Consider the following 24,311-nt stretch of genomic DNA (forward strand, 5'->3'; position numbering starts at 1 on the left):
AGGCTTTATACTTTGGCTTGTTTCTCTTAGTAGGTAAATCAAATCAACATCAAATTACTTCCACACAAATGTAAGAAGTTCATAATACCAGTTCATGAAGCTTTTGATGTTTCGTCCAACGCCGTCACCATGGCGACGCAGTCTTCGCCGTTAACAACGAAGGTCATTTTGAGAGGCTAAAAATGCTCGAAACATAAGCAAACTTGGCAAGCAGATTTAAAGTCCAAAATGTAGTTATATAATATGATTTTATTGGTTCAGAGTGGCAAATCGGCTCAATAGCGCCCCCTACAAACTTTCGACGAAGCAGCCCTCGCAGTATGTTTGACCTAGATGTATGACATTTGGTAGGAACATGTATCACATGTGGACTTAAATAAAAGTCTCTTTGGGCCATGCTCTAAACCCAACCGGAAGTCAGCCATTTTGAATTATTTATGAATTTCTAGTGTCGTTTTTGTCATTTCCAGGCACTGCACTTTAACGAACTCCTCCTAGGGAATTAATCAGATCAACTTCAAATTTGGTCGGTACAGTCTAAACACCTTTGTGATGAAAAGTTACTCAAAGCTTGTTATTTCGTGAAAAGCTGTTGCCGTGGCGACGCATTCTTCACCATGAAAAATTAAGGTGTTTTTGAGAGGCTAGAAATACTCGCAACATAAGCAAACTTGGCATACACATTTAAAGCCCAAAATGTAGTTCTATAATATGATTTTATTGGTTCAGAGTGGCAAATCGTCTCAATAGCACCCCCTACAATATTTCGACGAAGCAGCCCTCACTGTACGTTTCACATAGATTTACAAAATTTGGTAGGCACATGTATCACATGTGGACTTAAAATAAAGTCTCCTGGGACCATGCTCTAAACCCAACCGGAAGTCAGCCATTTTTAATTTTGTATGAATTTCTCGTGTTTTTTTCCATTTCCAGGTGCTGTACTACGAACTCCTCCTAGGGAACTAATCCGATCAGCTTAGAATTTGGTCAGAACAATCTAAAGACCTTAGCGATTAAAAGTTACTAAAAGCTTTAGGTTTCATCGAACGACATGGATATGGTGTGATGGCCATTTTACATGGTTCGCCATCATCCATCAAGCTGTTGTAACTCGACTGTACTTTGTCAAAACTGTCCCAAACTTGACATGATTGTTGACTGTCATGGCTTTAGGACTTTTGCATGCCAATATTAAATCATTGTCATAGCGCCACCTACTGATAAGCACGGACGTAAGCAGGATTCTATAAATACAGCGGCCCAAACACTGACCTTATTGAAAGGGTTTGTGGGCACACCATGAGAAAATAAGGACTTCTCTGATCTAAATATGTGCATAGTAAGATGCTTGGAGAGCAGAAATTAGATAAAAGTGGTTGTCAAGCCACTGTCGGTGGGCATTAGCATAAATGATCTGTCCAGAGCTTCTACATGAGTATCAGGTTAAACGTTAGAATGAATGCTTAACACTACAATCTAAAGTTGCAGAAGAACTTAAAATGAAAACAGTGTTAAATTAAAGTGTTCAAGTAAAAGCAAATGGCACTACTATTTTGTTAACTTTCATTTAACTCCAAATACAATCAGCAGGACACTGCAGGGAGTTGAACCCCATCCCAGTAAACTGACAGTCTGTTATGTGACAAACACTGAAGCGCATTCACACACATTTATTTTCTTAATGATCTTAACAGGCTTACATTTATGATTGTATCGGAGGTCCACTCAAAACATTTGAGGCTTAAGACCTGGCAACATGATCTTACTACGCTGCTGGTCGACGCAGGAAATACCGTTTAACTCATGCACGCAGTGTATGATGGTCACAGAAATGCACGACCACGTCAACAAGAGTCCTGCCAGTACCCTCGACGTGCGTGAAGTTGCAAGGGCCCGATCAATGCTGCTCGCAGCTTTAATTATTATTACTTTTCCGCTTTCATCGCAAAAAGGAGGTACTTGGGATACTGGGAATTTTGTGAAATTTGGCACGCAAGCCAGAATTTGCGAAAATTGCAGTCTGATTGGGGTGTCCAGCTGCGGTATGAAATATTGGCTCGATAGCGCCCCCTATTGAGTAGCCCCAACATCGGGTTTCACCTAGCTGTATGACATTTGGTAGGAATGTGGATCGTGATGAGACGCACAAAAAATCCTCTTGGAATTTTTCTCTAAACCAAACAGGAAGTCTGCCATTTTTAATTCTATGACGTTTTTGGACCGTTTCAAGGCGTCATACTTTAACGAACTCCTCCTAGAGATTTAACCCGATCAACTTCAGATTTGGTCAGTATGCTCTTGAGACCTTGGCAGTGAAAAGTTACTCAAAGATCAAAAAGTTATCGAACTATGTATCCGTGGCGTGGCGTCAAAAAAACACCATTCGCCGCGAAACAGGAAGTTGTTGTAACTCGGCCGTACATTGTCGAATCTGCTCCAAATCTCTCATATGTCATAACATCCTGACACGGAACACATCTATATGATAATTTAGAATAATAGTAATAGCGCCACCTAGTGGCAACTGGAAGTTGTAAGTTGTGTACTTTGACATCCTGCTCCTCACAGATTAATCAGATCCCTCTAAAATGTTCTCAGAACAGCCTTAAGACCTTGATAATGCTTCATTGTGAAGATTGTAAGAAGTTGTTGAAGGGCGGCGACGTGGCGGCTCGGCGAATTTCGATCCTTCGCCATGAACGAATAAACTGATGTAACTCGACTCCACATCATCAGATCTTTACCAGATTGCACATGTTTGATTAGACTCCCGGCCTGAAGACATCTGCAGGCCAATTTTGAATCATAGTCATAGCGCCACCTACTGGTAACAGGAAGTTAAAGTCATTATACTTTGGCTTGTTTCTCTTAGTAGGTAAATCAAATCAACATCAAATTACTTCCACACAAATGTAAGAAGTTCATAATACCAGTTCATGAAGCTTTTGATGTTTCGTCGAACGCCGTTGCCGTGGCAATGCAGTCTTCGCCGTTAACAACGAAGTTCATTTTGAGAGGCTAAAAATGCTCGAAACATAAGCAAACTTGGCAAGCAGATTACAAGCCCGAAATGTAGTTATAGAATATGATTTTATTGGTTCAGAGTGGCAAATCGGCTCAATAGCGCCCCCTACAAAATTTCGACGAAGCAGCCCTCGCAGTATGTTTGATATAGATGTATGAAATATGGTAGGAACATGTATCACATATGGGCTTAAATAAAAGTCTCTTGGGGCCATGCTCTAAACCCAACTGGAAGTCAGCCATTTTTATTTTTTTATGAATTTCTAGTGTCGTTTTTGTCATTTCCAGGCGCTGCACTTTAACGAACTCCTCCTAGGGTAATAACCCAGAGTCCTGCCAGTACCAGGAAATACCGTTTAACTCGTGCACGCAGTGTATGACGGTCACAGAAATGCATGGCCAGAGTCCTGCTAGAGTCCTCGACGTGCGTGAAGTTGCGAGGGCCCGATCAATGCTGCTCGCAGCTTTAATTCAATATGATCCTTAACAGTCTTCCATTGGAGTCATATTGTGATGAAATCCAAGAGAGATATCGTGATACACAATTATGTTGATAACAAGAACATACTAACTCAAATTTCTCAGAGAATCTGAAGAGACATATAAATGTAATTTAAAGATTGCTGTATCTTCTCCACATTATTATTCAGTTCAATGCGATTACCAAACTGGATGGCAACATCTCAGTCACAAGCTTCTCCAACCTTTAAGCTCCATTACCCAGAATACAACAGTGGATCATCCTCTCTGGTTCCCCTGCCTGCCTTGACAACGCTATCCATTCCCTGCCACGCTTACACCTCGGTCTGCCTGCCCTGCCTTGATCACCACCCTTATTCCCTGTAAAATAAAACTTTTCACTTTATTTGAACCTTGTTCGTGTCTGCGTTTGGGTCCGCCACACCACCCCGTGACATCGATAATGTCACTTAAAAATATTTGCTAATTTTGCCCTTTAGGTTATTTTAATAAATGATGATTTTCCATTTGTCAAGTATTTCATTCACACAGAGTATACAAAAATAAGCTTTACCATGTGGATATTTCATATAGACTAGTTATCTATTGAACTACCATAACACATGCTATATGGTAATATACTGTATGTCAATATCGAAATATGGAATGACATTTCCTTTGGGATGCATGGTGGCCATGAATGAACTACAATGTGAGGTATCCTCCAGCATTAAAGGGATAGTTTGGATTGTTTGAAGTAGGGTTGTGTGAGGTACTTCTATAGTCAGTGTATTACCAATCATAGAGTGAAACAGACAGGAGTACCAGCACAGGAGCAAAGTAATGTACTGCTGTGGATAGGTGCTGCAGGAAAATGTATTTAAAACCACCTCAACACATACATGTAGTAAGCTATACTTAGATTATTTTCACTATCAGCCCTTTCCGATGGGGATCTGAAACCATTATATCCATCTATGCTCTGTTCAAAGTCACTAGACTCTTTTGACAAAAGCAGTAATTTTACCTCATTTACCCATCAGAAAGGGCTGCATGATGCCAAGGTTAAGCTGTGTAAAGCAGTGAAAACATTCTAAATATAGCATACACTTACATACACACAGATATTTTTAGGTGTCTAAAATACATTTTGCATCTTGCTTTTTGCTATTGGCTAATCATTTCCATTTGAAAAAAAAAGAAAAATAATGCAGATGAAGTCGACCTTTAAATTCAGCAAATTGTATTACAAGCTAAATATATTCCTAAAACAACACGGAGCAAAGAGAAAGCCAAACATGAACTTTTTTCTGTTGACCAAACTGTTTGACAAATATTACAGAAGCACACATTTATCATGGTGCATGATAAATGTGGCATGACCATGTGAGCTGGTTAGCAAAGCGTGTGTGTGTGTGTGTGAGAGAGAGAGAGAGAGAGAGCGAGATAGAGAGTTTATGCCCCACTGTGGCCACTGTAAAGCTCTCATGGATTTGCTGAGATGAATCACTATTGTGTTGTATAAAGCAGAGATAGAGCTATAGATTATTACACTGTTAACTTTGATTAATGTCTCAAAGCAGAGTTCATCATGTTGGCACAGGTTGTTATATACAGGAACTAATGAATCACCTAACTGTTCCTGACTGTGAGCCCTCTCCCCTCTGTGTCGGAGTAAACTGTAGAGTCACAGTTGATCCACACAGCGGCAGTCTTGTTTAAACTGAGCGGGGCTGGAAATAATGCAGACATCCAATATCATGAGTCTAACTTGGTGATATTTTGTTATAGTCATATTGTGTTGGTCTCCTTCCATAGGGAGGTCAGGGTCAGATTCAGAACAGAAGCCTGGGGGTCTTGCTTTAGGCCACATAATCAGTGGGGTTCTTCTCAGAGAGGACATGCGGGTGTCTCTCCTTGCTAAGTCATCTGCAGCCTTACAAGCTTTGTGTAGAAGGAGTCAGCTTCCTCATAAAGTTCTAGTGGGGACTGACAGCAGGAGCAGGATTGAAAAAATAAACTGTCAGGGCCCCCCCTGGCCTTCACCTACAAAATGTGAAGAGACACAGAAAGACCAAAACAACTCGAAAGTAATGCAAGACAGCTGCAAAGAGACACAAAGAGACCACAGAGACGTACTGTCACGGCCAGGCCGTGCCTCCTGCTCTTCCCTGCTTGTCCTTGTTTGTGTGTGTGTGTGTGTGTGTGTGGTATGGGCGTGGCTCCGACCTGGTCTCCTCCCGGCTTCCTCCTGATTACAATTCACCTCACCTGCCCAGTCAACCCAGCTGCCTTCCATCAACTCATCACTCAACAGTATATCTACCCCGGTTCTTCATCAACTCTTCGCCAGATCGTTGTTACAACTTACGTGGTAGTTTGCTCATTCTCAGCTGCTCTGTTTTGAAAGTATTTCAGAGTTTTTCCAAAGTATTTTTCATTGCATTGACCCTGTCTTCCTGTTCCTGCAGTTTGGTTCATCCTCCGGGTTCCCCAGTCTGCCTGGATTTCCCCGCTGTTCACTGATTGTTTTTCCCTTGTGTATTACCTGTAAATAAACCATTACACTCTCGTACTCCCTGGTCTGAGCCTGCGTTTGGGTCCGCCACCACACCCTGTGACACGTACAGCTACAAAAAGAGGCAACACAACTAACCAAGAGGCACAAAACAACAACAAAGGGACATAAAGAGGACCACAAATCAACTAGAAAACAACTCAAAACTACCACATAGAGGCAAAAAATAACAAAGAGACTCACAGCTACAGACAGATGCGTAACAACTACAAAGAGGCACAAAACATCAACAAGAGGCTAAACAAATATAATGTCTGTGTGACTTATGAGGAGATGTGGTGGGGGCTTTTGCACGTCTGTGTCCAGGGGCCCATTGTCTCAAAATCTGCACATGAGTTGGATCTATTGCAGAACTATATGTATTGTGTGTATTATACAGAAGTGTTTCTATTTGTCTGGTCACTGTGTGAACGTTGTTATTTATAGCCTTTGCAACTGAAGTCTGGCTGCAGACTGGATGAGTCAGCAGAGACATCTGAGGATCACTTATATAGCAGGACGAGACCTTTCAATAGATGTCCAATGCGAGCAAGACGTGTAGTTTCCTGTGATCTCATGATCACCTCTCCTTAAAAAAGTAAATTGATTGTTAATTATGGATTTGCCAAATGTGTAGAAACATTGCCTCAATTTGGCAAACTTTTCTACAGAGGGTAACTGTCCTGGCATTTATGTTATTCAGAGGTGAGGTTACACATGTAGTGGATCGAATGCTGTCTGTACCATCAGCCTTTCTGCAAGCAGTTGGAAAGGGAGTAGGCAGACATTCAACACTTCCAAACCAGCTCGACTTTTATTTCTGGACTGACTACAGGCTGGTTCAAAACAGAAACTGACAGACGGGAGAGTCCAGCTCAGACATTTCAGAAATGCAAAGCACAGCAAATGATGAGACAGAAGCAGATTATAGTATGAATAAAGACATAAAGGGACAGTGCACCAAATGAGAGGAACCTGCCAGATGTTGAATTACACACCTCTTGATCCATGTTTTAGTTGTAAGATTAAAAATACATGTAACCTTTTGACTAACCTACATTTGTCCGGGGAGCATGCTCATCCTCCTTTTTTATTTTTAGCGCAAACATGAACACAACATTCAAACTAATTGAACTGAAATACAGACTTTGATTATAGCTGAGATCCAACAAATACAGCAGCCGCAGTTATGACTGTCTTAAAGCAATAGTTAGACATTTTAGGAAATATACTTATACGCTTTTTTTTGCCCAGAGTTAGATGTGTTAGTGTTAGTGATACCACTCTATACTGCTAACAGCTGGTTAGCTTAGCTTAGCACAAAAACTGGAAACAGGAGGAAACAGTGGGCCTGGCTCTGAAAAAAGTTCTATTGTCTGTTGTCCAGCACCTTTGAACCATTAAAGCTGGGGTAGGCAACTTTGTAGAAACCAGCAAGAATAAAATCCCTTCAGTCCTCCCTCCAAAGCCACTCCCCCAAAACACATGAAGGCCCACTGCCTGACTACTGCTGGAGGACGAGTTGCAGTGCATCATTGTCATCGCTAACTGTATCCAACTACCTCATGTCTCATTCACATGCAAGAAAACACCTAACACTATAATAAATTTGAATATGTTTCTACTTGCACTGATTGTTGTTGATTGTTAAATGTTTGCACCTCCCGTCACGCCAAATTCCTTGTATGTTCAACATACATGGCAATAAACGGTTCTGATTCTAATGATTGTAAACAATGGACATGGCCATTGTTAGTATTCAAAGCTGTCAAGCTAGCTAGTAAGTATTGGGAAATTTTGACAGCCTTTCGGAAGACTGGTGACACACAATGAGTTTTTGTACAGATTAAAGAGGCTTTAGAGGTGCTTGCCGGTGGATTGTGTTACCTTTGGACAGAGCCAGGCTAGCTACTTCCCCCTGTTTCCAATCTTTATATCAAGCTAAGTTAGCTGGCTTCAGCTTTAGCGTTTCACATCTAACTGTCAGCAAGAAAGCCAATAACTGTATTTCCCAAAATGTCAAACTTTGCCTTTTAGTAGAACTAATTTGCTTGGACAAACTAAGTCCACATGTCGGAACAAGCCTGGCACCTTTTGGAAGAAAGACCATAAATTGTATTTAAGAAATGAACATAGTCACTGTGACATCACACATTGGTTTGTGGACTGCTGTTTTGAAGCCATGAAGCATTTTGGCCGTCGCCATCTTGGCTTTTTGCAACCAAATTTGACAAAAGCGGGAGCTAAGTACAACCGAGTGTTGAATAAGACATTAGGCGACCAAAATGTTACAATTAACTTTCATGAACTGAAAACATACTGAAAAGTCAAAACGAAAAAAGTCAACCCTGTGGTTAACCCTGACAATTAAAAAGTAGCCCTAAAGCATACTCTGCTTTATGGTCTATGTGACTCTAAACGGACCATAATTTAGTAAATGAACATCATGCTGTTTTGAAGAAGACTTGAAACTAGAGATTGAGACCATAAACTCATGTTTACAATGTTTACTGAGGTAATAAATCAAGAGAGAAGTAGAGTCATTTTCTCATAGACTTCTATACAACCAGAGGAGTCGCCCCCTGATGGACACTAGAGAGAATGCAGCTTTAAGGTACTCTCATGTTGGCTTCACTTTTCAGACCCTGAGCGCTGCACTGACTGAAGCGGCCATAAATCACTAACTCTTGTTAGTCCATCACAGATACAGCTTGCTTATAGAGTATAACCTTTCATGTCTTATTGTAATGAAGTGATGTAGATACATTATGATATTTTTGCCATGATATGAGAGACAGTGTGGTGATATCTGAGCAGGACAGTAAATGTGGACTGTGTGTGTGTGTTACCATACACTGATTGACAGGGACAGATTGCTGCAACAGCTGAGTCTCAGCCCAGATACAGTACAAAGGTTATTGCTAATAATACACTTGAAAACACACGTACACACACAAAATCTGACTCATTGCATCTAATTTCAAATCATTGTTGACACTTAATTTGTGACTTATCCGTAACACTGGTTCTGTTGCCGCTGCTCAACTTACTCTCAACCTCTGACTCTGCTGACAATGGAGACTAAATGAGTCAGAAACCTTGCGATATCCATATTAACACCAAGGAACCCATGTCATTGGTTCAACCTCTCCATACCCTTCAGTCATCTCAGTAGGAGCAATGTGACACCTTCAAGGCCCAGGAGGCATTCGACAGGGCGAGAACATGCTCTGTGTGTTGGAGAGAGGGTGGTGCTTGAGTGACAGAGAAGAGCGGAGAAGACCCAGTTACAGCGGAGATAATTCGATCAGTGGAGGTATTACTCCTGCAACCATTGGACGTCTCTCGGGGTAACGCAGCGGTATTGCATTTCTGCAGAAGTTATCCAGAGGTGGCCAGTGACAATCACAGCAGGACAAGAGGAAAAACAGGGCAGGAGACACGTGGGGAAACCCGCTCTACAAGGTCAGAGAAGAGAAAAGCTCAACTCGTCTTTCTGCAGCGGCAAGAAAAACCAGCAGAGTGACCGTTAGATGGTTTGGTTGCATTGTTCGGCTTAACTCCTGTGCGCTGAAGCTACTGGGAGCTACAAGCAGTACCGAGTCAGGAGGAGTGCCTACCGGACTAAAAGGTGTCATGGTGCGGTTTTACAGGGTGCACGTATTTGCAGTCTGTGGAATGCTAGGGGCTAGCTGTCTTTTCATTCATGTTGTACAGCACACTCTACGGATGGCGAACACTAGCAGTTAATACCAGTCAGCTTTTTGAGATTTTTGGATCTGGATTTGTTGTCCATCAATGCACCAATGGATCCACTCTCAAGCTTTGAATAATATAGTTTGTTTAGATTGATTCCAACCAGACTTTTGGACTTCTTAGAATTGTTCTGTTACGCAATAGAAGTAGTCCACAGCATCCACTAAGTGCATTCTATACAGGATTACAGACTTATCGCATGAAACAGTGCATGCTATTTAGTCTTAGGTGGATAATCTACACAAACTCGCTGCTGCATCCAAGTCCACTTTCATACAGTAATATTAAGCTAAATTGAGATTTGGTTCTGGGTCCAGATGTTCCTCAACACAGTGCTGGTGGTCCTGACGGACTTGGCGGCTTTGCTCCTGGGTAACACTGCCTTCCGGAAGCACTTCCACCTGTTGCTGTCAGTAGTGGTGATGATCGGCCCGGCACTGAGCCTCTGGGTCTCCCAGCACAGCATCTTTGCCAAGAGAAGCCACTTCCTCTACAGGTGAGGCTGACTTCCTCTTTACTTCCTGACCACTTGTCTTCTGTAATTTCTGTTTGCAAAGACTAAATGCGTTGTTCTTTTTTAACTGCAGACACTTCATGTGTTATTCAGACTTTTTTCCCCACTGCAGTGCCTTATCTTCTATCATAAGTAAATACAGTCAATATTGAGGTTAATTCTGTTTTTTACTTTGACTAAGTTTACTTTTACAGTATGAATGCACTGCATACTCAATTTACTTGAGATTACATGTTTGTAGTATGAATTAGTACACAGCATAACTTCTAAAATGGCTACATTTTTACTTACTGAATTCTACAGAAAGTTGGTAAAGTGAAAACTCTCTCTGGTAAATTCTTGATTTTAAATTTGATTTAAAACTGAATTAAGACCGATAGTAACTGAAGTACAATAGATTATTTCTGATAAATTGAATCCTGGCCTTCTATTGTCAGGCTGCTATGTGGAGTATTTTCTACTCCTCAATATGTTATTTGTTCAAATGAATTGCACATTATTAAACATGTGAGACTTCGGTGATAGATAACAGCTCTCTGTGTTTCTTATAGTTAGGAGTAAAAAAAATTAATCATTTTTGTGTCACCACCGCCACATTTTTTTGCCAGTGCCCTCTGGTCGCAACGCCAACCTGGTATGCATCGCCAGGTATCCCAGCATGCTTTGTGCAGCGAATCAGTGGCTTCACATACACAACGAATGAGAGAAAATGTTCTCGCCAGTCTGGTCTCAGTTAGTCAGTGTTCTTCGACTCAGTGGGTGTGTGCTCATGACCAACTAGCTCCTCGGGTCAAGGGCTGTGGGTTCATGAATTACTTGTTCTTCAGCTTTGGGGGTACACGCTGAACAAGAGTCAATACAATTACACTACTTTCTCAGTTATGTCCTGATGTTTAACTACTGTCATAATCAAATCTAATTCATCCCATCACGTCTGGCATCCTCCGGTCTAAAACATCTCTCCTCTCTTTCTTCCAGGATCTTCCTGCGCTCCGGTTGGGGCTGGACCTGCATCTTTGTCGGCTCCTTTGTCTTCCTCCTCTCCTTCTCCGTCCGTCGCTCCCTCTCTCTCTCCGTCCGTCACCTCTCCCGGCTTGGGGTGGCTGGTGGATTGTGGCTTGGTTTCTGTAAACTCCTGGACCTTCTGGAGAACACCACAGGAAGCTGCTACGAACCTTTACTCGCCGGCCCAGAGGTCGCCAACGGGCAGCCTCTGTTGGTGCTGCGAGAAGGGGAGAGTAAGTCAGAATGCCTCAAAGCTGGGATGCTGTGGAGGGGGTATGAAGTTTCAGAAGATGTCTTCCTCCTCTGTCTCTGCTGCCTACTGCTGGCTGAGGAAACAGCCGTGTTTGGCCCTTATCTGAGCCTGGGTGGGATCTCAGGTGCCCCTCTGAGGATCCTCTTCCTCTTTTGTGTTCTCCTGCTCTGGCTCTGGCTCTTTCTGCTGCTCTGTCTCTTAGCTTACTTCCCTCAGTTCCCCACTCAGCTACTAGGGGGCGCTCTGGGATGTCTGAGCTGGAGGGGACTGTACCAGGGTTGGTATCGCCAGGGGCCCAGCTGGTACTGTCCCGGGAGGCCTGGACTGGGATTGCTCAACACCAAGACTAGCAGTACTGAAGCGGAGGAGGCACAACAGAACCATGATCACTGCAATTAACTGAAACTTAACAATGACACAGCTGTATAAAAAAACGAGGTCTGCATGGTTGTTTGGAGACGACTGAGATGTACATTTGTGTTTGTTGTCCGCTTTTAGCAGTAAGACCAGATATCCTGATGAAACTTGGAACAAGCAAATGGACTTTCAAAAAATATATCTCCATATCTCTATATGTATCAAACTTTTCTAATGTAAGCGAATGCAGCAAATACATGCTAGAGTTATCAAAAGGCTTGGTACATCATGACAGGGAGTCCCAGTAGACAGCCAATGGGCCACCGGGCACAGACATGCTAAAGGCTACACCACCTCTCCTACATAGGAGAACGACTCACAGACTTTAAAGCTGTTTAGCCTCTTGTTGTTGTTGGTTTGAGTCTCTTTGTAGTTGATTTGTGTCTCTTTGTGGTTGTTTTGCCCCTTTTTATAGTCATTTTGCATCTCTTCGTGGTATCTGTGTTTTGTGTCTTCCTAGTCTTTTTGTGTCTCTGTAGTTATTTTATGTTTCATGGTGGTAATTTTGAGTCTCTTTGAGTGACATTTTGTAGCTGAACACCAGGGGGGCCTCTGGGCCTGTGCCCAATGGGCACATTCAGTAATCCATCTATGACAGTATATGATTCTCCACAAGACAGGAATTCATGACAAGAGACGGTTGCCATTAAGATACAAGCTGGAAATATTTGAGAGACCCAGTCTAAACCACAGCTTGTTTATAATACAATAATACAAATGACATCCGGAGTGGTTTTGATGGATATTTGACAAGATAATTAACAACGAAATCAATTCGACAACGATTAAAAATGCAATAAATGGAGAGCTTGTGTAATGAACCACCCTAGTTCTGTGAAGCTTTTGAAAGATGGACTAGTAGTACGGTTGACAGATGCTATCAAACACCCATGTGTTTCTCTATCGGTGTCGTATTTTGCATGAGTACACGTTTGATATAATACACTGTGTCAAAGCATCTGAACAGAAAAGTTAAATGTTTGGTTAGACTTTTGCATTGCTGTCACTTGTGTTCTGAGACTTTAAATGAAGTGATTAAAAACTCCACTTTCACTGGATCTTGGTTCTATTAACACAGTCTCTTCACTTTTCACCCAGCTGTTGCATATAAAAAAAGAAATGACACAAGTTCAGACATTGATTGTAGATATCACACAAGTCTTCTGCTTACAATATCCTCAATGTTGTTCCAAATTGAGAGAAATCTGGTATTGCTGTGTCGGCTCTTTCACTGAGGGAGGACAAAGGAAAGGAGAGGCAGCTTTATGTAAAACAAGACAGAGGAAATTCAAGGTAATTTACATTGGCAAAGAAATGCGTTATTACTGTAACATAGAATACAATTAGATGGAATAAATAAAATAGGAGAAAAGGAAATAGTTCCTACATGAAACTGCTCACATCTTAAGAAACCAGGTCATGATTTCTGGAAAGAGACATTGTCATTGAGTTTTTCGAATGTATTTTTTATTTTTCTTGCACCACCAGCAGAGTGGCATCTAGTTCCATTATATTGGAAAGATGGCAGACATCTCTACGCCCAATGTCTCCAAAACTAGGAAACTATATTGTTTTAATTTGGGGTGAACTGTCCCTTTAAGTTCAGTGCTTATTAGCATATGCATGCTGACACACTAGATGGTGAGAGTGGTTAACATTCTATCAGCATGCTGACATTAGCATTTAGCTCAAAGCACTGCTGTTTTTAAGTACAGCCTCACAGAGTTGCTAGCATGGCTGCGCACGATCATAGAACAGGGGGATGATTGATTCGTGTAACTGAGCCATCCGCCGGGAGTGTGTCAATAGTAGCCTACTTTAAGGGTGAGAATTACAATCCTGCAATAGTGCTGCAGGGATGATGTGTTTCTGTAGGCTAACCCGGAAGCATTGCACTGGTCCCCTCGACAAAAAGCAAATTACACTGGATTTTGGATGAAAAATAAGCTCTGTGGGGAACACGTTTATATTTACATGTTTTGTTCAGCAAGACAGAACACCATTTTCCTCCTAAATTTGTTTTATTGATAAAACATCTCCACAAAGAAAATATATACAAAGCATCAGCAATCAAACAGCAGAGAATAAATGCTGCCTGGACATCTGATACAGCAAACACCGGGAGGAGGTTGCACCATCCATCTATTAAACAAGACACTGAGCTCATTGTGTGGAAAATGTTGATAAATTACACTCGTGATTGATTATTACTGTTGGTTCAACTCAATGTCATCATCTTTCCATACTTTTATGTCCAACTTCCATTAACAGAAAAATAAAAATAAAAAAACGGAAGAAAATTCCTTCATTTATAAAAAAACCAGAAGAAAGACATCCTGTATAAACTCGGTCAATTTAACGACCATCGTAGATTAAAAAGGAACCGCAGGGCAAATGATAATTAAGGCAATGTTTGTACTATTGCAGCTTCTGCTGGTGTCACCATTTCATCATGGATCTACATAAAAAAGAAATGATAGTTAAGTATGTTCCTCACAGATATCTTTAAAAGGGGAAATATTGAAGACTACTTCAGTACCTCCTTCCCAAAACTTGGAGCTCTGGTTTATAGAGTTCATACGAAACAGTGTGCACTACACGTCACTGATTACCTCTTGAATATTACCAACATGGTAAACATTAAAATCAAGTGAATAGTTGTGTGTACTTTTGAATATATGAAGAGGAACATCTGTGTGTACTGAGAGAGTGAACTGAAGCTGGCCCTTTTAAAAGGTGTCCATGTGGTACTACATCATGGGAAGTACAAAATCGCTCCCAAAAAAGAAATATTTCAGCTTTAAAGAGGGATCAGAAGATGATTTATCAGGAGAGGGAAGGGATAGGGGAGCTAACAGAGTCCAGGGGTTCCCAGTGACAGCCCATCATGGCGTCGTAGAGCTCCTCGCTCCGCTGCATGAAATCTTTGTTCCACTGCTCCACGTCACAGTCGGGGATGGGCTCTGTAAAATACCACAGCAATGACGTTTACACATGCACGGTGTCACAAGTCAAAAGCAATAACAACACAAACGCTGTCTAACACTTGACGTCTTAGTAGCTTACGAGAACTCCTAAAGACAAGACTAACTACCATTAGATATGCAGTAGACATAACCAGTTATGTTAAATATGGAACTGTCTGATTCAAGCTACCAGCATATCCAGTATGATAATAGACTGTCACAAGACCCGGGAATGACTCAGCATTTTTGCACTTCCTGTCCCCTTGTCTCAAAGTCAGAGAGTTTTTGGTTAGATGTCTGAAATAAGGTCTGTGATTAACCCAAGCTGAAGCGATGCTAACGTTTTGTTTTGTTATGAACCCACTGGTGAATTTTGGAGCTTTTATGTGTCTTAAAAAAGGAGGTTGCTACCGTGTGAGACATGAGACTACTAAAGATCAGAGCTTATTTAAATACAAAATCCTTCTCCTCACTCACAAAGCCCTCCATAATCAGGCCCCCTCCTACCTCACCGACCTGCTTCACCACCACACTGCATCCCGTCGGCTCCGCTCCTCTGATGCCAACCTCCTGTCTCTTCCACTCAGGACCAAGCACCGGACATGGGGTGACAGAGCCTTCTCCATAGCTGCCCCCTCCCTCTGGAACTCTCTCCCCAAACACATCCGAGACTGCACTGACCTTTCCATATTCAAATCCCAAATCAAAACCCACCTTTTCAAAACTGCTTTTAATGTGTGATCATTATTGTGTATTTTATGTTTTTAGTGTATTGCTTTTATATATGATGATTTTAATGTAAAGTGTCTTTGAGTACTATGAAATAATCAAAAAGCCAATGGAAGAATCCTATTGGCTTTTTGTTGAGGGAACCAGTGTGATACTAACGATGCTTTTCATGACAAAAAAAAAGGGTCTTACCTTCTGAATTATCCCCGTCTACATCACCGCCCTCCTCGTGACTCTGCTGAGGAAGACATGAAACACTGGGAATTCATTCTAAACATGGAATGTGTGCATGTATCACATACATCCAAGTAGGGCTGGGCGGTATACCGGTTTTAGTTTCCCATATGATATACCGTCACAGAAGTTGTTTCGGCACAGCCGAAACAACTTCTGTCGCAGGTAGCAAAATATATTGTTCGCCGCTGAGAGCGCTACGTTTGGAGCTAGTTGTCTTAAGTGTATTGAGAGGGAACCCTAGTCATGGTTATAACTTTATAACAACAATTAACAACCCACAACTAACGCTCTTTAACGGGGCAAAACACCACGACAAAACAGTTTGTAACACTAATAATTGTACATTAATAAAATTTCCCCACCGAACTGCATGCTGGGTACAGCTCGCTAACAACAGTCTGCTAACAGCTGGGAGAGGCTCTGTCGCTCCAGTAGCGTTACATTAAAGAACAGAAAAGAGCGATGCAGGATGAACAAAGACTGAATAACAAAAGGTATTTAGGTCAGACACATGCAATGTTGATTACCGTGTAATATGTGTGGTATTTGTTATAAATGTGCGCTGGTACATAGAGGGTGATAAGAAGCTGTACTTGGAGGGGCTTAGGACCCAGGGGAATGTAGGTGAAGGAAGCAGGAAGTGACGGAACGGAAGACACGCCACACAAACAGCTGTTCACCGCTCGCTGGCCGGTTCTTTTCGGCGTTAATTAATTAATGCTTTAACGCGAAAAAAAAATACCGTGATATACCGTGAAACCGCCAGAGTCTTACAAAATACCGTGATATGCATTTTTGGTCATATCGCCCAGCCCTACATCCAAGTCTGGCGATATAATAAACAGCTAACATTTCTGACTGTTGTTACACTGTTTGTGTGTAGAAATATGGCCAATTGTGGTTTCCAAGGACTTTCCTTTCCAGGATGTAGAAATGACTGTCACACTCTGATGAAGCACCATTGGCCCTGATCAGACCGAGCCTTTGTTTTCAATGAGAGTGAACTCTGTGCCCGACAAAGACATAATCCACCTGGCAGGTAGATTGTTACTCATTTCTTTAGGCTCCCCTCGCCAACATCCTGGACCAATCTCTCTACTGACCGCACGAAACATGTCGATCTACTCCTTTAAGCATGGGCCTCAAAGCATGTCCCTCACCTCCACAGCTCCCGACATGTCAGTGGGTGGCATCCCCGCTGGAGGTGGTGGCACCACGTGGCCTGGTGGGGGGTACCCATAGGGCCCGTAGTTGTAGTTGTAGCCACTGCCGCCGTAGCCACCGTAGCCGCCGTTGTTGTAGCCGCTGTACTGGTCATAGCCACCCCACTGAGAGTAGTAACCCCCCTGACCACCATTGCCCTGGTTGCCATAGTAACCGGGCTGGGACTGGTTGTAGTTGCTATGGTAATTCTGGCCCTGGCCACCGTGGTAGTTGCTCATCTTCTGGCTGCAAAACAAGAAATAAAACAGGGTTCCATTAACACTTAGTGAGGGGCACTTTGAATAAGCTCAGTTCTTCAATTCAAGATGGAATTTAAAAGATAGTACAAGTTGTTCATCTCTTCAACAGTCATCATCGGTTAGCCAGTTAGAATTCACCACAAGTGTCTCAATCCAAATGGATTTCAAGGTGTGAGATCAATACAAATCCAGAAAACACGAGCGTAGAAAAGAGGACAAAACTGAAGAATTATTTATGGATGGCCTTTGAGCTTCTGTTTCATGTTCGACAGGAAATTACACGTACACATCTGACATGATGGAGGACTGTTCTCAAGCACAATTTTGAGGTACTTATCACTGACTACTTTCATTTTGTGTAACTTCACTTTTTTTTTTCGACCACTGCTGAAAATCCACTCACATCCACTTTGACACCAACCCTTAATATCAAAAAAGGATGAAGCTGACGACATTCTCACTTGATTAACCCGACTAATCAAATCAAGCCAGCTACATTAAAGTGAAAACAATCTCACGGACCAAAAACCTGGTCAGCACGTTGAATCTTTAAATAATTCCGGCTGTCCTCGAGGCCGATGCATCAGAGTTTACGTTTCTGCCGGCATCACGTGTAGTTATCCGGCAGATGAAATGATCAACAGACAAAATGTTAATTGGGAAAAATTCCATTTAAATAAACTCATATTAAGTAGCCTAATGGGATGCTCGGCGAGATGCGGTGCTGACGTGTGAAGCGGTCATCAGGGTTCAGTGAGGTCGACCCCGACTGGACAAAGCGGGGAAAGACTGCCTGCACCATCCGGTGTCCAGTGCATGTGAGCTCCTCGCTCACGAAGCGGTTCCATCTCTCACTCAAAAGTCACTTATTACAAATATTAATTATATATATTTTTTTTAAATCAAGAAGCTTTGGGACCAAATTCTCAATTTTAAATGAAGTGATTCGTTGTTCTTTTTCCATTTTTTTTGAATGAGCAGAACTCTTCAGCGCTTCTCTTTGTGTAAGCAAAGCAAACCGCAGTGAAAAAGTGTTTTTTGCAAAGCTTAACGCCAACAAATGTGGAGTAAAGCAGAATATTTGTTAGATTAAAAACTTGTTGTGAACTTTGAAAATAATTACATCTATATTGTTTCAATAAATGTGGACGTTTGGCCTTTACAACGCTCTAGAGTTACTGATCACACGAGCTAGTAACAATCTTACCAACAGAATGTAATTCTACAAATACTTTAGTACATTAGGCTACAAGCAATATTAGTGTTGCCTAATCTTTATCTGCAACTGTGCAGAAATAACAGCTTTAAAGACAATCAATAGCCAGGGTTCATACACATTTTGACCAATTGATTTCCATGACTTTAAACCAAATTTCCATGACCAAACATTTTGTGAAATCTCAGTGTATACATGAAAAAGTGAGAAAATGTAGTATTTAAACTAACAATGAGAATTCCAAAGCATACAGTATACCTTAAATGACACAAACGAATGAGAGCCAATAGTTTGATTAAAAGAATAAACATTTATAAATATACTCTGGTTGACACTGACACATCAATAAGAGCTTTAGTAGGTAGCAGCATCCAGCTAGTGCACATATTGCTTTCCCTTTTGTAGTGCAAATGTTTCATTGAACCCTGTTACTGTATGGCTTCATATTAACTTCCACTGTTACTGTACAGCCGTTAGAATTGTGGCCTATCTTCTATTTGCAATTAATATGCATTCAATCCAGTTAAATTATTTAAATGAAAATGATAATCTACTCTGGCTAAGGTAATTTATCAAGAGTAAAATAATAGCTGTGATCTATACACACCTCTGCATTAGCAACCCGCTGAAATGAAGGTACAGGCACCCTAAACCCTCTCATTACTTCAGGGTTCTTGAGAGCAACTGCACGTGGGACTGTTAGTGCACTGGCTGTGGTCATTACAGTGAACAGTGTCTGGCAGTGTGATGAGAGGACATGTGAGCCCTTGTTGCTGTAGTTCATCTCCTTGGAGCAGAGGCTGCATGTAGCATAGCCTGCCTTATCAATGTATTTAAAACACTGTGACAGCAGGAAGCTGTACTCACGTCTGTTTAGACCTCCACCTTTATCCAGGCCCACCTCCACCTTTATCCAGGCCCAGCTCCACTCACAGCTCAGCCCTGCGTCAAGCTGCGCTACACAACCAGCCTCCTCTTCCTGGAGCTCTTTGACCTCATCATCTCATCAGTATCTGGGCCTCATGTTTCGTGGTCATGAAAGTTATTTTGACCACGAAATCATCCTCATTCTACTTTGAGTTAAACAAAACAACCTGCAACCAGATGCGCCGGTGTTTCTGGTTTAACGTTAATGAGTGACCGCGTGAACTGAACCGGAACACGGGTACATAGCATGTTTCATCACGCTACGTTTTTTCCTTCTAAATCGCGATAATGACGAACGTTAACAGTCAACAAAGTTCCGCATGCTGTGGACGTTAACATAACCCAGCAAGTCTGGACGGTAACGGTACATAACGTAACTCAAACTTTAACGGAGGGAAATGAAGACGCTGTAGACATCTGAACGCTGATTGGCCAAGACTCGACACATCAAAGATGTTCTATTGTGAAGATCACATCACATTTTCTCCTCGTCTCACTCCAATCTGAGAAACGCTGGCTGGCAACTCAGCGTAAATGAACGACATGAAAATATTAATATAACAAATTTCCATGACTTTTCCAAAACTTTTGGGATTTTATTTTTTTCCATGACTTTTCCAGGTTTTCCATGACCGTACGAACCCTGAATAGCCATATAAAACAATAGCTGCGCAGGTTTCGCATGTTGAATTAGAATGTGAATATTGTGTGAACATTGAAATTGATGGAACTTAGATTATACCGTTTGTGTTTTAATACTTCATGACCAACAAGCTGCTTATTGAGAATCCCAGCGCTACAACAATTACTATTGAAATCTATGTCACGAGGTGTTTTCATATTGTTATGACGTGGTGCATTAAATCTTGGAAGGAGTGCACGTGTCCGTGTCGGCGTCCTACCTCTTTGCTACAGCGATGCTGAGTCGGAGCGGCTTGCCCCCCAGCATGGTGCCCTGGCACTCCTCGATGGCCTTCTTCTGCTCGCCCTCCTCCCCGAACTTGACGAAGCCGTAACCTCTGCAGGTGAAACCACAGTTAGGCGTCCTCTCCGCACCGACACACACTCCATACATGGCATTCAATAAGCCACTTATAATGAGAAACAGTATATAATGGGTATTATTATGGTAGAACTGAAACTTGTTGTTTTACTTTTAACATGAGGTAGCATCACTTGAATTGTGAGTTGCTCTTGCTTAGCCTATATGGGGAAAACAATAGTTTTAGCATAAAAGACGGGAAGTGAACATTTCTTCAGCCATTTGTTTGGAAAATAGATGAAGATGTACTGGTGGTCAACTTCTATTTACATAATCATTACACCACAGAAACATTATATATTATTGTGTATTTCTTACAATAATATTCAAACAAAGCCACGTCGCTGTCAGCCTCTGTCAGCCGACGTACCTGGAGTATCCATACTGGTCCGTGACCACTTTGGCTCCCTTGCAGGATAGGTACTTCTTGAAAACTTGGTGCAGTTGGAAGTCGTCCACCTCGGAGGCCAAGTCGCCCACAAACACTGAGAACTCTGGCCTGAGAGAAGGAAAAGCTTTGATCAAATATTCCCTCTCTTTATGTGCCGATTGTCCAGCATTAAAAGGGGCAGCTGGGTTTGTGGGAAATGTTGCTATTTTCCCCCGTTTACCTAAAAGCAGACAAATAAATGAGTGCTTTTCTGATGTGAAGACTAAAATCTTCTCATTTCTTTAATAGCATAACAAACACTATCAGCATGCAGTTTCATATCATCAAAGGAACTGCATTTCCTCAAGTCTGAGAAGAATTGCTACTTGATCCCAATGACACACATTCATTATTATAAGCTGACCTTTCTGCTCCGCTCCCTGTGATCACTGAATTACAATATAATAACAGGCTGATTAAGTTTGTTGTTGCAAATGTTTATGCTTATCTTTGAGTTGTGACAATTTGCGTGTTGTATGTCTTCTTCACTCACAGACGCGTGTTGGGTGTGATGTCACTGCCTGTGATGCTGTGAAATATGAGACTGATTGGTCTCTGGTCATGGCAGATCAGCTGAAAACCAGCTGATTTTGATCTCCAGTTACATGAAGCGTGCAGCATTTCTGTATTTAAATCAAACAGTAACATGAAAGTTTGGTGTGAATCACATCTTACCCCGCCTCTGGCCGTTTCCCGTAGGTGGCATAGTTTAGCTTAAACTTCCGGGGCTGCACGGGGAGAGAGAGAAAACACACACACATGAGTCAAACCTCGAACACCAACGACGTGTAGTATAGCACTGATATTGCTGGAAATGGAGAGTGGCGTTATTATGGTTGTTGTTATTTGGGTTTACATACCTCCACCACCCAGACCAGCCTTTAGCCCATTCCTCAGTTAGTTGCTACCAGAGACTCTATTCATCAGCTTCAAACAAAGTACATTTGTGTACAAGCAGCCTCTCAGCAGCAGGTACAGGCCGGTGGACAGGGGAGCCCAGTAGCTTGGCCGGCTCACAGGGGCCAGCAGCGCTTCAAATTCAGTAGCAAGCGGCTAAAGCTCACAACTCGACACACCACTTGAGACTTGGGACAATTTCAAGCTGGCGTCACTTTTTTTGTTTTACATCAGCCGACCCTTAAGAAGACATGCTGTCACAGCAGCAGATAAGGAATATAGTTCCACATAGTACAATATCTGTAACGGGTATTTAGCATTGTTTGTTTAAATTCACTGGGGAGCACAATAGCTGTAGCGAAACAGCAAATCAAACAGATCTGTTGTACTAACAAGAATCGGGTGCGTTTACAGAGCAAACCTCATACTATATATACTATATACTATTGAGTTACTGTTGTAGCAAAAAGAGGACCAAGACTAGTGGAGCTCCACTATCCACAGTCAAATCAACAATTAAATACTGCTCGATAACATAAGTCCAATACTGGGAAAAAAAGGAAGGCAGTATTATATTGTCAATAGTATATGTATATTTGCGAAGAAACAATAATTGTATATATTGCAGTAAGGATTGCATTAAAAAAAGATATATGAGGAAGTATTTTGAAATTACAGCATAGAACTGACCGGGTTTGATCCAGGAACCAGTTTCCCGTTCAGCCTTTGGACACAGCGGTCAACGCTCGCTTCGTCTGCCAGCTCCACAAAGCAGTACCCTGCTGAACCACTGCGCACGGGGACAGAGAGAGAAACCATTTACACAAGCAATGCAACAGTAAGTAAGATTTATTTATAAAGCACTTTTTACAGACATAAGTCACAAAGTGCGTAACCACTCGCAGGGCTTCCCGTTTATGGGAAAACCTCCCAGCACAACTAATACTGTTACAGTCGTCTTCAACACTTGAACACAGGGGCTGGTGTGTGTGCATAACGCGTCTGTATATCCTACCCTGTTATCCTGTGAGTGATGATCTTGACTCCAAACGGCGACTCTCCCATAGCACTAAATGCCTGCTTGATGAAGTTCTCATCCATGTATGGGTCCAACTAAACACACATGGAAAGAAATTGTACATGCATCAATCACCACATACACTTTTACACAACAAATAACAGTGCAGAAGTATGCATACACCTTTGTTTATATAATGTCAAAATGGTGTAACGCTATTCTTATTACAAAAACAGCATTGTTAACGGACCGCTTTAGTTAGATGGTGCTACACAATCAGTTAATAAGTGATTAAGTAAAACTACTTGGGAAATATGACGGATCATTACTTTTAGAATGTAATAAGTAATAAATTGTTATATGGGTGTAGCTAACAACGTTAATGGTGGCTCTGTTCCCCTCTGGTGTCCCAAAACAGTCCTACACGAGAGTAGGAATACAAAACACAAGGGCCTCTACACACCAAAACATATATGGAATGGCGCCATTATTAATGAAATAAACAAACTCAAACATACGCCTTTCGAGTTGAGAGACTTCTCTAGAGCACGCTCTCATTTCGTCTGGCGTTACTTAATGCAAATTCTGCTTATTCGCTTTTGGTTTAATGTGAACTTTGAGGTTAGCTCGAAACAAGTCACTTGGTTAGCCAACACTAGGGTTGAGAGCGGTGTTTGGTGAATCATCTGACCACCATTGTTGGCTACGTGTTAATGTGTCGTGACAGGTTTCACCAGCGAAGTAGCATAGAGCGAAGTTCAGCCTAACCTTTCACGACAGGGGTCACATATCCGGGATAACTTAACACAACCGAGCTAGCAGCCAGCGCGTGTAGCTAGGCTAAGCTAACGTTAGCGTTCCCACGCTGAGAGAAACAGAGACTTCAAACATACATCACCCATCCACAGGCTCGTCTGTCGGTTAAACATCGTGAATTGGACCGGAGATGAAATGGTAGAGCTGTTCGTTGGTGTATGCTGGGGAGCAAAACAAAGCGGAATTTTACAACGTTAAAAGTTCTCACGTTCACGCTAAACAAACCGAAACGCGGTTCCGCTTCCGTTTCAAGCGAATGCTGTCACACTTCCGGCGGGATCGCGGGCAGAGCATTGTGTATTGCCGATTATCGCCGCCAACTGCAGTGAAAAGTGCCATAGATGATGTATTGACCTGTTTAAAGTATTTTCACTATGTCGGGGATCATGTTACACAATTTCCCTCAAAGCAGCCTACAGTTGTACAGTAGAGGAGAAGGTAGTAGGAACAAGAATCTGAGGTTATACAGAAAGTAGGCTACTAGAAAAGGTGTCTGAATGCAGCCGCTTCAGTTAGGACAACAAAGTTCAGAAACTGGCTGAACACAAAACGCATACCAATTACCCCCATGTGAATGTAGGG

General features: G+C 42.0%; 2 protein-coding genes across 22 annotated transcripts; one reads left to right on the forward strand and one right to left on the reverse strand.

The window, feature by feature from the left end:
• Positions 1-8,535: 8,535 nt before the first annotated feature.
• On the reverse strand, positions 8,536-23,990 carry trnau1apb (tRNA selenocysteine 1 associated protein 1b). 21 transcript variants are annotated; one of them, XR_012947815.1, is made up of 11 exons: positions 23,807-23,990; positions 22,911-23,008; positions 22,586-22,685; positions 21,674-21,726; positions 21,492-21,527; positions 20,939-21,067; positions 20,429-20,545; positions 17,081-17,369; positions 15,876-15,940; positions 13,160-13,219; positions 8,536-11,535 (listed from the first exon to the last, which is right to left on the reverse strand). XR_012947815.1 is itself a non-coding variant. In XM_076079426.1 (11 exons), the coding sequence occupies exons 1-10, from the start codon at positions 23,840-23,842 to the stop codon at positions 13,167-13,169; spliced, it is 954 nt and encodes a 317-aa protein (XP_075935541.1). In that variant the 5' UTR covers positions 23,843-23,990; the 3' UTR covers positions 8,536-11,926; positions 13,160-13,166. The 21 variants fall into 21 exon arrangements, 16 of the variants coding, with proteins under 16 accessions (XP_075935541.1, XP_075935526.1, XP_075935522.1 ...); XR_012947814.1 differs by having other exon boundaries at positions 8,536-11,926; XM_076079426.1 differs by having other exon boundaries at positions 8,536-11,926; positions 15,876-15,918.
• fitm1l (fat storage inducing transmembrane protein 1, like) lies at positions 10,117-12,183 on the forward strand. The gene is made up of 2 exons (XM_076079467.1): positions 10,117-10,295; positions 11,292-12,183. The coding sequence occupies exons 1-2, from the start codon at positions 10,117-10,119 to the stop codon at positions 11,968-11,970; spliced, it is 858 nt and encodes a 285-aa protein (XP_075935582.1). The 3' UTR covers positions 11,971-12,183.
• Positions 23,991-24,311: the final 321 nt, after the last annotated feature.

Source organism: Anarhichas minor, unplaced genomic scaffold, assembly GCF_050575085.1.
Source record: "Anarhichas minor isolate MPS153535 unplaced genomic scaffold, ASM5057508v1 ptg000006l, whole genome shotgun sequence".
Taxonomy (NCBI): Eukaryota; Metazoa; Chordata; class Actinopteri; order Perciformes; family Anarhichadidae; genus Anarhichas; species Anarhichas minor.